Source organism: Gymnoscopelus braueri, assembly GCF_963280865.1.
Source record: "Gymnoscopelus braueri genome assembly, chromosome: 20".
Lineage (NCBI taxonomy): Eukaryota > Metazoa > Chordata > Actinopteri > Myctophiformes > Myctophidae > Gymnoscopelus > Gymnoscopelus braueri.
The window spans coordinates 43376970-43389095 of NC_137622.1; the positions used below are offsets into that span (position 1 = coordinate 43376970).

Here is a 12126-nt window from a genome sequence, read left to right on the forward strand (position 1 = left end):
TTTGACATTTAAAGCAGGTTTAGGACACACATGCATCATGCATGTCACACAAACAGAATGCGATGCGTTTTGTTGATATAACAAGTTTGTTCATATAGAGTCCATATCCACACATCCACCATTTAACTTCCACTATCCACATGATCAAAACCATTGGTGTTGTGTTTTGTGCATTTGTGTGACATGATGCATGACGCAAAGGTTTTGAAAGTGAAACTGGTCAAAGTCACTGGCCACCTACCGTAGCCTTGACGACCATGCAGTCTTATGCAAAGGCCAAAATGTTACTTAGATACAGTAGCATGTTACGTAGACAGATGCCAGGTCATGTGTAGACCTTGTGTGCATAGTTTCAATGTACAGATTATTGATTTTTTTTTCTTGATATTAAACTGATTAGACTGAGGATAGGTTCTTGGTTTACCTATTTCTATGCATTTGATGTATTAACCTCGTGTTTTCCTTGCTTACTGAAAGTCGCTCTGGATTAAGAGTGTCTGCTAAATGCCTACATTCTATGTGGACGTGACAGGTGTGAACCACTGCTAAAATAATTTACCTGAACTCACCTGTTGCCTCCTGTGTCCTTGGTGCGTTTGGGCCCTTCGCTTACCGAGTCCCTCTAAATTATAGGTCTAAAGTGTTATAGGCCTGCAGACATAATTATACAGTTGACTCATTCACTCACTCCCTCTCTCCTCTCTCTTCCTCTGTGTGTACGTTTTACTGTTTCTCTGTGATCAATATATTGATCATTCCCTCTGTTTTGTTTTGACTGTTTCTCTGTGATTGTTCTGCCCTCAGTTTGAGTTCATGCTGTACTGTATGTTCATGTTAGAATCTCTGTATACCTTGTTTGCTTGTTTGTAGTAAATTGATGGCGTGCTTTTATTTTGATATACTAAGAATGGCAGAACCTTATTCTGATACGTCAGCAGTGTAATAGCCAGTGGTGGAATAAAGTACTCACATGTGTTACTTAAGTAAAAGTATCAATACTGCAATTGAGAAATACTCTGTTACAAGTAAAAGTCCGGAATTAAAAATGTACGTAAAAGTAAAAAACAATTATTTAGTTTTCATGTCATTTTGTTTCGTCATAGTTTTCAGTCTTTGAAATGAACACTGATCAATAGATTGATCATCTCTGTTTTGTGTTCCTCAGGATGATTACTTCAAGAGCTGGGCTCCTGCAGAGTCTCTGGACCATGAAGGTAAGATCTATAGATCTATTCAGTATGCCGCTGAATACAGTAAGCTGGTTGTAACCTTAGTTCACACACCCTGAAGCATCTTAAAACACAAGAACGCGGTGTGTGTGTGTGTGTGTGTGTGTGTGTGTGTGTGTGTGTGTGTGTGTGTGTGTGTGTGTGTGTGTGTGTGTGTGTGTGTGTGTGTGTGTGTGTGTGTGTGTGTGTGTGTGTGTGTGTGTGTGTGTGTGTGTGTGTGTGTGTGTGTGTGTGTGTGCGCGCGTGTACGTGTGTGCGTGCGTGCGTGCGAATGTGTGCAGTGGTGGAAAAAGTACTCAAATTCTTTACTTAAGTAAAAGTACCAATACTGCAATATAGAAATACTCTGTTACAAGTAAAAGTCCAGAATTCCAAATTTACTTGAGTAAAAGTACAAAAGTATTGGCATCAAAATGTACTTAAAGTACAAAAATATTTGAAAATAGCAGATCTACAAGCTCACAACGCGTCGCGATGCGACGCGTTGTGAGCTTGTAGATCGGCTATTTTCAAATAGCCTAGGTATAAAATAGGGCTAAAGTGGTTCATGTATGTTTCATAATATCATAATGTATATCTGAAAAGTAACTAGTAACTAAAGTTTTCAAATAATTGTAGTGGAGTAAAAGTACAATATTTAGCTCTGAGATGTAGTGGAGTAGAAGTAAAAATCGGAAATTGGAAATACTCAAGTACAGTACAAATACCTCAGAATTGTACTTAAGTACAGTACTTAAGTAAATGTACTTAGTTACTTTCCACCACTGCGTGTGTGTGTGCGCGCATGTCCCTATTTATTGTTCCAGTAGGCTTTACTGAAAAAAAACCTCTATCTGTTGATGTAACACACAGTATTCTCAGTGGAATGGGACTCAAGGTTGGATCTCCTCTTTATGTAACTTGTGTGCTGAGGAAAACATTTAGCTCATCTTGCCGTTTATTTTCACTTTGAGTGTGCGTGGGTGTGTGCACACGTGTGTGCATGTGTGCTCGGCTGCTCGCATGCCATTTACATGTTGAACTGTGCTTGAACCTGAAACAGTGTTTCAGTGTGTGAAACACAGTATACTGAATAGATAGCAGTGTCAGGGACCACAGGAAGAGAGGATTTGTGTTATCACTGTTCAAGATAAAATAGCAGATGTACAAGCTGTAGGTCAATATTGTACTTTTACTCAACTACAATTATTTGAAAAGTTTAATTACTAGTTACTTTGTAGATTTAGATTAGTATTACAAAACATACATTAACCAGTTCAACCCTATACATTTCAGCCATTTGAAAATAGCCGATCTACAGAATTAGAATAAAAGCTCACAATGCGTCGCATTGTGAGCTTTTATTCTAATTCTGTAGTACTTTTATTCAAGTACATTTTGAATTCCGGTCTTTTACTTAGGGAAGTAGGGCATTTAATTTAACCCATTAAGACTGGGAAAGCATCCGTGTCATTTTAGATTTAGTTGGCTATTCAAAAATAATAGATGAGCTTGTCGATCTGCTACTTTTGAAAAATCTTTAAAAAAAAAAGAAAATAATTTAAAGCGAACATTTTTAACTCAAATCTTTACTTCTGGGGGTCCCTGGAACAACATATTCTGAGATGGGGGTCCGCGGACAAATACATACATTCATTTTGGGGGTCCTTGACATGAAAAAGTCTGAGAACCACTGATATACCACTGATAACAACTTACGTTTTTTCAAAAAACTGTTAGGATTGAGAAGACATTATTTTGTAGAATCCCCCAGAATTTGAGTTACAAATGTTCGCCTTAAAAATATATATATTCAAAAATTTGCACACATTGTTCACGATAAAAAAATAAATTGCAGATCTACAAGCTCGTAGCGTGGCACTCAGAGCCGTGCTACGAGCTTGTAAAAATCAGAACTTTTTTGAATAGCCCAAATAAATCTTAACACATTGACCGCCAGAGGTTAATCTCATAATGTACTCACCAGTGCCAACGTTTTATTGTTGTTTTTTGTTTTTTTCACGTCGCCATAGACGTCGTTAAAATCCTTAAGATTGATCTGTGCACTGTTTGTAAACATCGCGGACATCTCCCTGTGTCTACCAGTCCAAACCACGTGTCAAACGGGGCATCCATTGTTGAGTTAGAACGGTTTATGTTAAACAGTGATCAGCGAGGAGAAAAACTACAATCGAAGAAAATGGCGTTTCAGTGTGCGCTTTAGAATGGGAGCCGGCGTGATCGTCAAAACCGGATCCCAAATAATTCTGTTTCCGGTGGTGTTACAATGAAATGTGCCGTACCGGAAAATTGAAAAAAAAAAAAAAAATCGAAAAAAAGGAAAAAGCACCACAGCCCGTAGGCTACGGGATCGGCGCTTAAGCGTTGGATTTAACGGCCCGTAGAACTACGGGCCCGGCGGTCAGTGTGTTAAAGATGGGGTGCCGTGATTTTCAGTGATTTTTAGGTATTATGGTTATACTTATGGTTATACTACTTCAAAAAAGTGTACATAAATTGTTAAAATTATGTTTTTATGTGGACACGCCTCCAGTTCATTAAGTATACCTGGTTCTCACCTTAGCACCTCCTCCACCACCTTAGCACCACCCCACCACCCACCTCTCCTAGTCCCTCCTCCTCCTCATGCCCACACCTGTTGTGTTATGATAATGAGGGGGAGGGTATGTTTTTACTGTTTTTTACACTAAAGGGCTGTTTTTCTATTGGCACGTTTGACCCTCAAGGTTTCAGCCTCCAGGAATAAACTCAAAGTAGTCAGAGAAGACATAAAACACTGTAAAAACACCACCAGGGGGGCTTAATGAAGTTTTATCAACCTCATAGACACATGAAAAACTGAAAAAAGTTCAAAACCACTCAGCAAGCACAATGACGTCATGATGACGTTATGATGACGCCCGGTCATCACCCCGGTGACGTTCAGGACTAGGCCAGATCACAGCCCATATGGGGATGATCTTTACGTCATTTACAGGACGTCATCACCGGGACATCCTATGGACATTTGGACAGCAATTTTGGGTGATGAGAAATGTGTTTAGATGACGTCCTGGAAGTGACGTTTTTGTGGTCAGGATTAATTTTGGTTGAAATCAGGTGATATTCTGGGCCAGATCTGACTTGTCTTGGTTTGACTTGATCTAGCCCCAATCGAGACGTCACTGATTGGTCCGGGTCCTGACTGTGCTTGCTGGGCATGGCACCACCTCTTTAAAATGACACAGATGCGTTCCCGGTCGTAATGGGTTAAATGACAAGTTGAAATACAGCTATAGGAGCGTTCTGCCTGACAACACCGATATGGTCCATCTCCACAGTGTATTGCTGCTGAGCTGCTGTTATCAGCACTTCTGTTTCTGACACAGATATTCATAGATTTTCATGTCAAGCGCTGATTTCTGAGCTGCTCTGTTTTCCCACGGCACTCTCTCTGCGTTGTGTCTCTGCTCTGTTAGAGTGGATCTAGGCCAAAGATTTCCAACCGTATCCCTTGTCTTAAATACAGGCAACTTTTTACACTCTCCTTTTTCTCCTTTTTTTTAAAAACTCATTGCTATAGAGTGTTAGTTCAGTAACAGAAGTCTCCATGTCTCTCCAGCTCTTTATTAAATAGAAAATGTATGTTCAGGTTAGGATACCAGCTTTTTTTATGTCCACACAACAGCTCTAAGGTGTATTAAAGACATAGTTCAATGTTGAAAATGAGTCGTCTTCCCCTTTAAGTATTCACAATATAGATTAAAAACAATTACATTACCAGCGATACCGTATTCCTTAAGATTAGTATAGACTTCAGCACCAAGGACAGTTACCCACAGCTATAGCTTTGGTAACTGTCCTTGGTGCTGAAGTATCTCCTTGTTAACCTTCATCAGCCATGCCTGATGAAGGTCCAAAAGGTAGCCAGGATCCTTTTAAGAGTTTTGGGCAAAAAAAGAGAAGACTGTAGAATGAATAAATCAATAAAATGAGAAACTGAGCCACTGTCTTGCACTATTTATTTTGGAATGCCGCTCTTTCCACTATAGGTGGTTTTTGATTTGAGTTGTATACATAGCTGAGCACCCACTGCCTAAACTAAGAAGGCATCCAGAGGAAGCGCACCGGTTCTTCTTTCTTATTGTATAATTAATATTGCAGGTAATGAGGCAATGTACTCTCTCTCTCTCTCTCTCTCTCTCTCTCTCTCTCTCTCTCTCTCTCTCTCTCTCTCTCTCTCTCTCTCTCTCTATCTCTCTTTGATGTTTGATGTATTGAGGTCCTCCAATGAATCTTACATCATAACTGTGTTTTGGGAGCATTGCATTGTGGGAAATCAATATACTACAGCAACACACGCACGCACGCACGCACGCACTCACGCACACACTGGTGCGTACACCAGGGACCACCAGAAAAGCCTGTGGGTGTTGTCTGATATCACTTAGCGTACATAGTTAGCATAATTTCTTTGATGATTGTATCACACTAATAAAACCTTGTCTCTGCTTAATTGTGCTCCACTCCATGATTAATTAGTGGCTAACGAGGATAGACATAGTACTGTGCATATCGTGTGTGTGTGCGTGTGCATGCAGTTGGCACCAGGGCTGGGCAATGAACTGAAAATATATCAAAACCGATATTTAGAGAACTAATAACCGACTTCAATCAAGTGGGTTTTCTCTAATATATCAACAAATAAACAAACTCATTCTAACTCATTCTAATAGATTGTTCATAGTTGAGTTAATTATACTTTGTTGTCCAAAGGTGGCGTACACAAATAGTGAAAATAGTCGATCTCATCGTAATTGTGGCTACAGTTTATCAAATTGATTTGAAGGCATTTCGGCCAGACCTAGTGCACACATGCATTTGCGTGTGCACACATTTGTGAAGTTGTCAGCAACGGTGTAACAGTGGTACAGTTACACACAGTGTTACCATGGTGATGGTCCCATCGGTCTGTTTGTTTTGTCATGTAGCCCAGGTTGCCCATGGCAACCACGGCTGGTTAGGCTGTTAGACTTGTACATGTGTGTGTCTGTGCGTGTCTGTGTGTGTCTGTGTGTGCGTGTGTGCGTGCGTGCGTGCGTGCGTGCGTGCGTGCGTGCGTGCGTGCGTGCGTGCGTGTGTGTGTGTGTGTGTGTGTGTGTCCTGGTTGTGGGTGGGAGCACAGAGCAGCTTTGACAGGTTTAAAAACTTAGTTTAACTATAACTAGTTACTTGTTTTTAAAGTAACTTACCCAACACTGGGAGAAGGTCAGAGATTGTGCCCACGTGCACATGTCTCTCATTGTAAAGTTTATTATGCAGGTGATTGCCTAAATCCTGTCCCTGTACCACAATGTCCACATTATGAGTTACTTACTCTATGTTGCATCCATCACATCTATAACTACACTACTCTATACTTTAACAGTATGCATCCATTACAGGTATGTCTATATACAGTATGTACACTGCTCTATCACCATCTGTACACATCTCTACGTCGCCCTCAGACGACAAAGCCCTCCATCGGCATCCCGGTTCTCTATATATATACATCTGGCCAGCTTGTTTGTGCTTTCTGAACCAGCATCTTTCTTTAGCTCATTGTGAAGTCTGACCCGAGCCAAACACACGGAAACAGTTTTAAGGTTTAAACACAAAGTGTTGTTTTATTCAGGGGACTTTCCCAAAAGTCGATAAATAATAGTTATTTCTAACCAGGGCTTTCACAAACAAACAACAATGCTTTTCCAGTCTTCTGTCGCTCTCCTATTTTGCCAAAAATGGAGAGAGAAAAGCTACGATCGGTAATGTATCGGAACATTTGGAATGTACGACAGTCATCGTCAATCAGAATCAGGTTTATTGTCACATCACAGGTTTACAAAGTAAAACAGTGGGTGAAATTCGTTCTTGTACATCATTCCCATCGTAACGTTATTTCCATTGAAAGAAGAGGGGGAGGAGGAAGAGGGGGAGGAAGAAGAGGGGGAGGAGGAAGAGGGGGATGAAGAAGAGGGGGAGGGGGGGCAAGTGGGAAGGGAGATCAAACAAGACGGCGGCCAAGGCAGTGGCACTGTCTGAGGTGCTGAACTCTGTCTTAACTGTGCATGCTGGCCCTATATGAACTCTCACCTGATCGGGGTTATTGAGGCGAGACTCCACCACATCCACGTAGGTAGGGAGTGGGACGTCCTACTGATCGATGTCCGTCTGTTGGTTCCCACAGTACAAGCTTTCTGGCAGGAAAGTCAGTTGACACAGAGCAGTTGATGGGGTCGCCAAAAAAGAATTCCCTCATAATATGGGTTTGTGGTTTAACCCATTAATACCTGGAACGCATCTGTGTCACTTTAGGTTTCTTTGGCTATTCAAAAATAGCAGATATACAAGCTCATAGCGCGGCACCGAGTGCCGCGCTATGAGCTTGTAGATCTGCTATTTTTGAAAAATCGTGAAAAAATATTTTTCTGATTTTTTTTTCAAAAATCTGTTAGGATTTAGAAAACATTTTTAAGAATCGCCTCAGGTCTTAAAGGGTTAAAAAAGTTAAAAGAACCCCTGGTCTATATCAACAGTACTGTGTAATGTTAACAGTCCTCTGCCAGAGTTGATATGTGACACACCTCTGGTATTCATGATCTATCGTCCAATAATACTGTTGATGTTTAACATCCTTTCATTGCCCCTCCCCCCTCCTCCCATCCACCTGTCTGCCATCATCCTATCATCTCTCCATTGATCTCATTTCAGTCTAATGTGAGGCAAAGGCTTTGTACTCCAATTTGCCGGCGTTCTCCCTCAACACGCATTGTTTACTTCTCCTCATTTTAATAATAATGCCTTGTTGGCCCCGACATCATAAAATAAATGTCTCAATATCAACACTCACGACCCTGCAGCGCTCAGCTCTTATCTCCCTGCTTCACACAGAGAGAGAGAGAGAGAGAGAGAGAGAGAGAGAGAGAGAGAGAGAGAGAGAGAGAGAGGAGAGAGAGAGAGAGAGAGAGAGAGAGAGAGAGAGAGAGAGAGAGAGAGAGAGAGAGAGAGAGAGAGAGAGAGAGAGAGAGAGAGAGAGAGAGAGAGAGAGAGAGAGAGAGAGAGAGAGAGAGAGGTGATGTATCACTAAACACACACGTTGAACAGGAATTAGATTAGAATGAAACACACGATGGAAGCACAGAGATAAATTATATTAAGCCACCAAGTGGTGTAAAGTAACTAAGTACATTTACTCAAGTACCTGTACTTACTGTAAGTGCAATGTTGAGGTGTTTTTTTTACTTTACTGGAGTATTTCCAATTTTCAGTACTTTTACACTACATCTCAGAGGCAACTATTGTACTTTTACTCCATTAAAATTACTTAAAAACTTTAGTTACTTTGTAGATTTTAAATATTTTAAATATTATTAAAAATATTGCAAAACATATAACCACTTAAGCCCTATATAGACTTGGGTCATTTGAAAATAGCAGATCTACAAGCTTGTGTTACTTTACCACGAGCTCTGGTACTTTAAGTACATTTTGATACCAATATTTTTGTACTTTTACTCAAATACATTTTGAATTCCGGACTTTTACTTGTAACAGAGTATTTCTACATTGCAGTATTGATACTTTTACTTAAGTAAAAAATGTGAGTACTTGGGAACCAAAGAGATGAATTATATGAAGCCACTTACTCATTAGCCACATCTCACACAGGCAGGCAGGCACGCACGCACGCACGCACGCACGCACGCACGCACGCACGCACGCACGCACGCACGCACGCACGCACACACGCACACACACACACACACAATAATCATCTATTCTCCACCTGCTGAGATGAGGAGGAGAGAAGACATGCATAATATAATATCTTTACTGTCAGGCAGAAACCTTGTATCTCCATGTTTCAACATTCTACGTTTTTCTTTCGTAATTGAATGTCCTAATTCGTCATATAAGGAGTGGTGCACAGTGAACATAGAAGATCCACCAGCTTGTAGATCAGCTAGTTTCACCGTTTCAGAAAGTTTCTGTTCCATTTTCCTGAAAAGTAACGTTTTATGGTTTATTTTTTACATGTGAGGTTTCCACCTGACAACAACCATTTATGGATTATGCATATATCCATATGTATGGCCATGTACACACACACACACACACACACACACACACACACACACACACACACACACACACACACACACACACACACACACACACACACACACACACACAACACACACAGGGGAATAACATGCTGTTCATTTAGCAAACACAGATTCCAATCATATCAGTTCAGGTTTTTAATCTAAATGCTGTGTGAGCAGCAGAGAGGAACGAGAGAGATGAGGAGGGAGATAAACAGAGGTAGAGAGAGAGAGAGAGAGAGAGAGAGAGAGAGAGAGAGAGAGAGAGAGAGAGAGAGAGAGAGAGAGAGAGAAAGCTGCTCTGAGCAAAACGATGTCTCCACTGTAGCTACGAACAGCCGCCTCTTGAGGTCTTCTCCTCATGTCACATTTCCACACTGTCCTCATCCCTGTGCAGGTTCTTCTTCAGGTTCTGTTCCGTTGAAGTAGTCCAGGCCCAGAGATATTTGAACTAGACCACTGAGGGGTGTTTGGGTAGTGCTGCTGTGACACACCCTCCTGTCCAGCATCAGGGTCTTGAGCTCTACAGTGTTGTTAGCTCTGCTGTCTCACCGTAGTGCATCTATGGGCTTCTTTCCTTTCCTGTCTTTACCCTGGGTTGGCTCCCACAGTGTCAGTTTGTTTGCCTCTAGTTCTGGGTGCCTGACGCTGTGCCCTGCCAGCCTCACCCTTTTCTTTCTCTGGCCTTGTCTGTGACCCGTGGCAGGTCCCCGTAGAGGACCATGTTTCTGATGTGGTCCGTCCATGTGCCACCTAGTGCCATTCGTAGCATTATTTGTGTAGACTCCATCCAGGGCCCTTTCCTGTTGTGCTGTGAGGGTCCATGTCTCAGCTCCATACCTACTGACTCCACTGTGAGGGTCCATGTCTCAGCCCCATACCTACTGACTCCACTGTGAGGGTCCATGTCTCAGCCCCATACCTACTGACTCCACTGTTTTTTTTTTGTTTTGTTTTATTAGGATCCCCATTAGCTTTTGCCATGACAAAAGCTAGTCTTCCTGGGGTCCGACACAGACAAACATTTTAACAGAAACATTCCTTACATCAATTTTACAATCACTATAATCTAAATAAAAATAGAAAAAAAATAAAAATAAAAAGTACAATCAAGTAGTACAATTAAAGCTATAACTAAATCACTTATTACACATTAAACTTTGTGTGTCTGGGGATTAGTACAGGCATGTTTTCATCAGGTTTTTCATCAGGTGTTCTTTTAACTTTTTCTTAAAGGTGAATTTTGTGTTTGTATTAATTATGTACTTAGGCAATGAGTTCCATCCTATTACAGCTCTATAGATAGTAGAAGCTTTGAGAAGATCTGTTCTTGGTTTAAGTGTTACCATATCACCTGAACTGGCTTGTCTAGTCATATGGGTATGTCATCTCTTCTGTATCCTACCTGGTCAAAGAAATACTGGGGTTTTTGGTCAGTTAAACATTTCTGAAAAATGTGAGAGTGCGTGAATGTAATCTATTCTCAACAGTAAGCCAGGATAGATTTCTGTGCATTTCTACTACATGTGTGCGCTTTGAGCACTGGAGAGCTAATCTGGCAGCTTTGTTTTGAGCTGTTTGCAATTTCTGTATGTCTTTCTTTGTAGCGGATGACCAAACAACTGGGCAGTACTCAAGGTGTGACAAGACTAAAGCTTGAGTTACTACTTTCAGAGTTTTTAATGTAATATACTTGGAACATTTCCTGGTTATAGCGATGCTCCTTCCCATTTTAGTTACTATATTATCAATTTGCTTTGTCCAATTTAGTTTAGGATCTAATACAATTCCAAGCAATTTAGCCTCCTTCACCTGTTCCACTGGCTTCCCGGCAAGTGATAGGCACAATTGAGGATCACTTTTCAATATATGTCTAGATCCAAACAACCATGCACTTGGTTTTAGCAATGTTCAGTGCTAATTTGTTCTCTTCGACCCAATCCGCTACTGATTTAATTTCAGCATTGAGTATATCATTTAACTCACCTACTGTAGATGCTGTACTGTACATGGTTGAGTCATCCGCGTACATAACCACACTAGATTTATTTAATGCCAAAGGTAGGTCATTAGTGAATATCGAAAGTGAGGGTCCATGTCTCAGCTCCATACAGCAGTACTGACTCCACTGTGAGGGTCCATGTCTCAGCTCCATACCTACTGACTCCACTGTGAGGGTCCATGTCTCAGCCCCATACAGCAGTACTGACTCCACTGTGAGGGTCCATGTCTCAGTCCCATACAGCAGTACTGACTCCACTGTGAGGGGTCCATGTCTCAGTCCCATACAGCAGTACTGACTCCACTGTGAGGGTCCATGTCTCAGTCCCATACAGCAGTACTGACTCCACTGTGAGGGTCCATGTCTCAGTCCCATACAGCAGTACTGACTCCACTGTGAGGGTCCATGTCTCAGCCTCATACAGCAGTACTGACTCCACTGTGAGGGTCCATGTCTCAGCTCCATACAGCAGTACTGACTCCACTGTAGCTACGTACAGCCACCTCTTGAGGTCTTCTCCCATGTCAGATTTCCACACCCATCCCTCATCCCATGCAGTTCATTCCAGATAAGTGCCCTCCGGACCTTCAGGTCCTGTTCTGTTGAAGCAGTCCAGGCCCCGATATATCTGAAGTCCTCCACTACCATGGCAGTGGCAATGTTTTGCTCCACCGTGTTAAATGCCATTACTTGTTTTCTCGGTATTGAGCTTGAGCGTCATAGTGCTGCACGGGCTCTTTAAAGCCTCACTATGCAACTTTTTTCTAAC

General features: G+C 41.6%; 1 protein-coding gene across 1 annotated transcript in view; it reads left to right on the top strand.

The window, feature by feature from the left end:
• Positions 1-12126, top strand: part of spock1 (SPARC (osteonectin), cwcv and kazal like domains proteoglycan 1) — a gene marked incomplete at both ends in the record, with an annotated part of 77667 nt that overhangs the window by 4701 nt on the left and 60840 nt on the right. Inside the window, 1 exon segment of the mRNA XM_080415675.1 lies at positions 1166-1214. Within this exon segment, the coding sequence (XP_080271801.1) occupies positions 1166-1214 (49 nt within the window).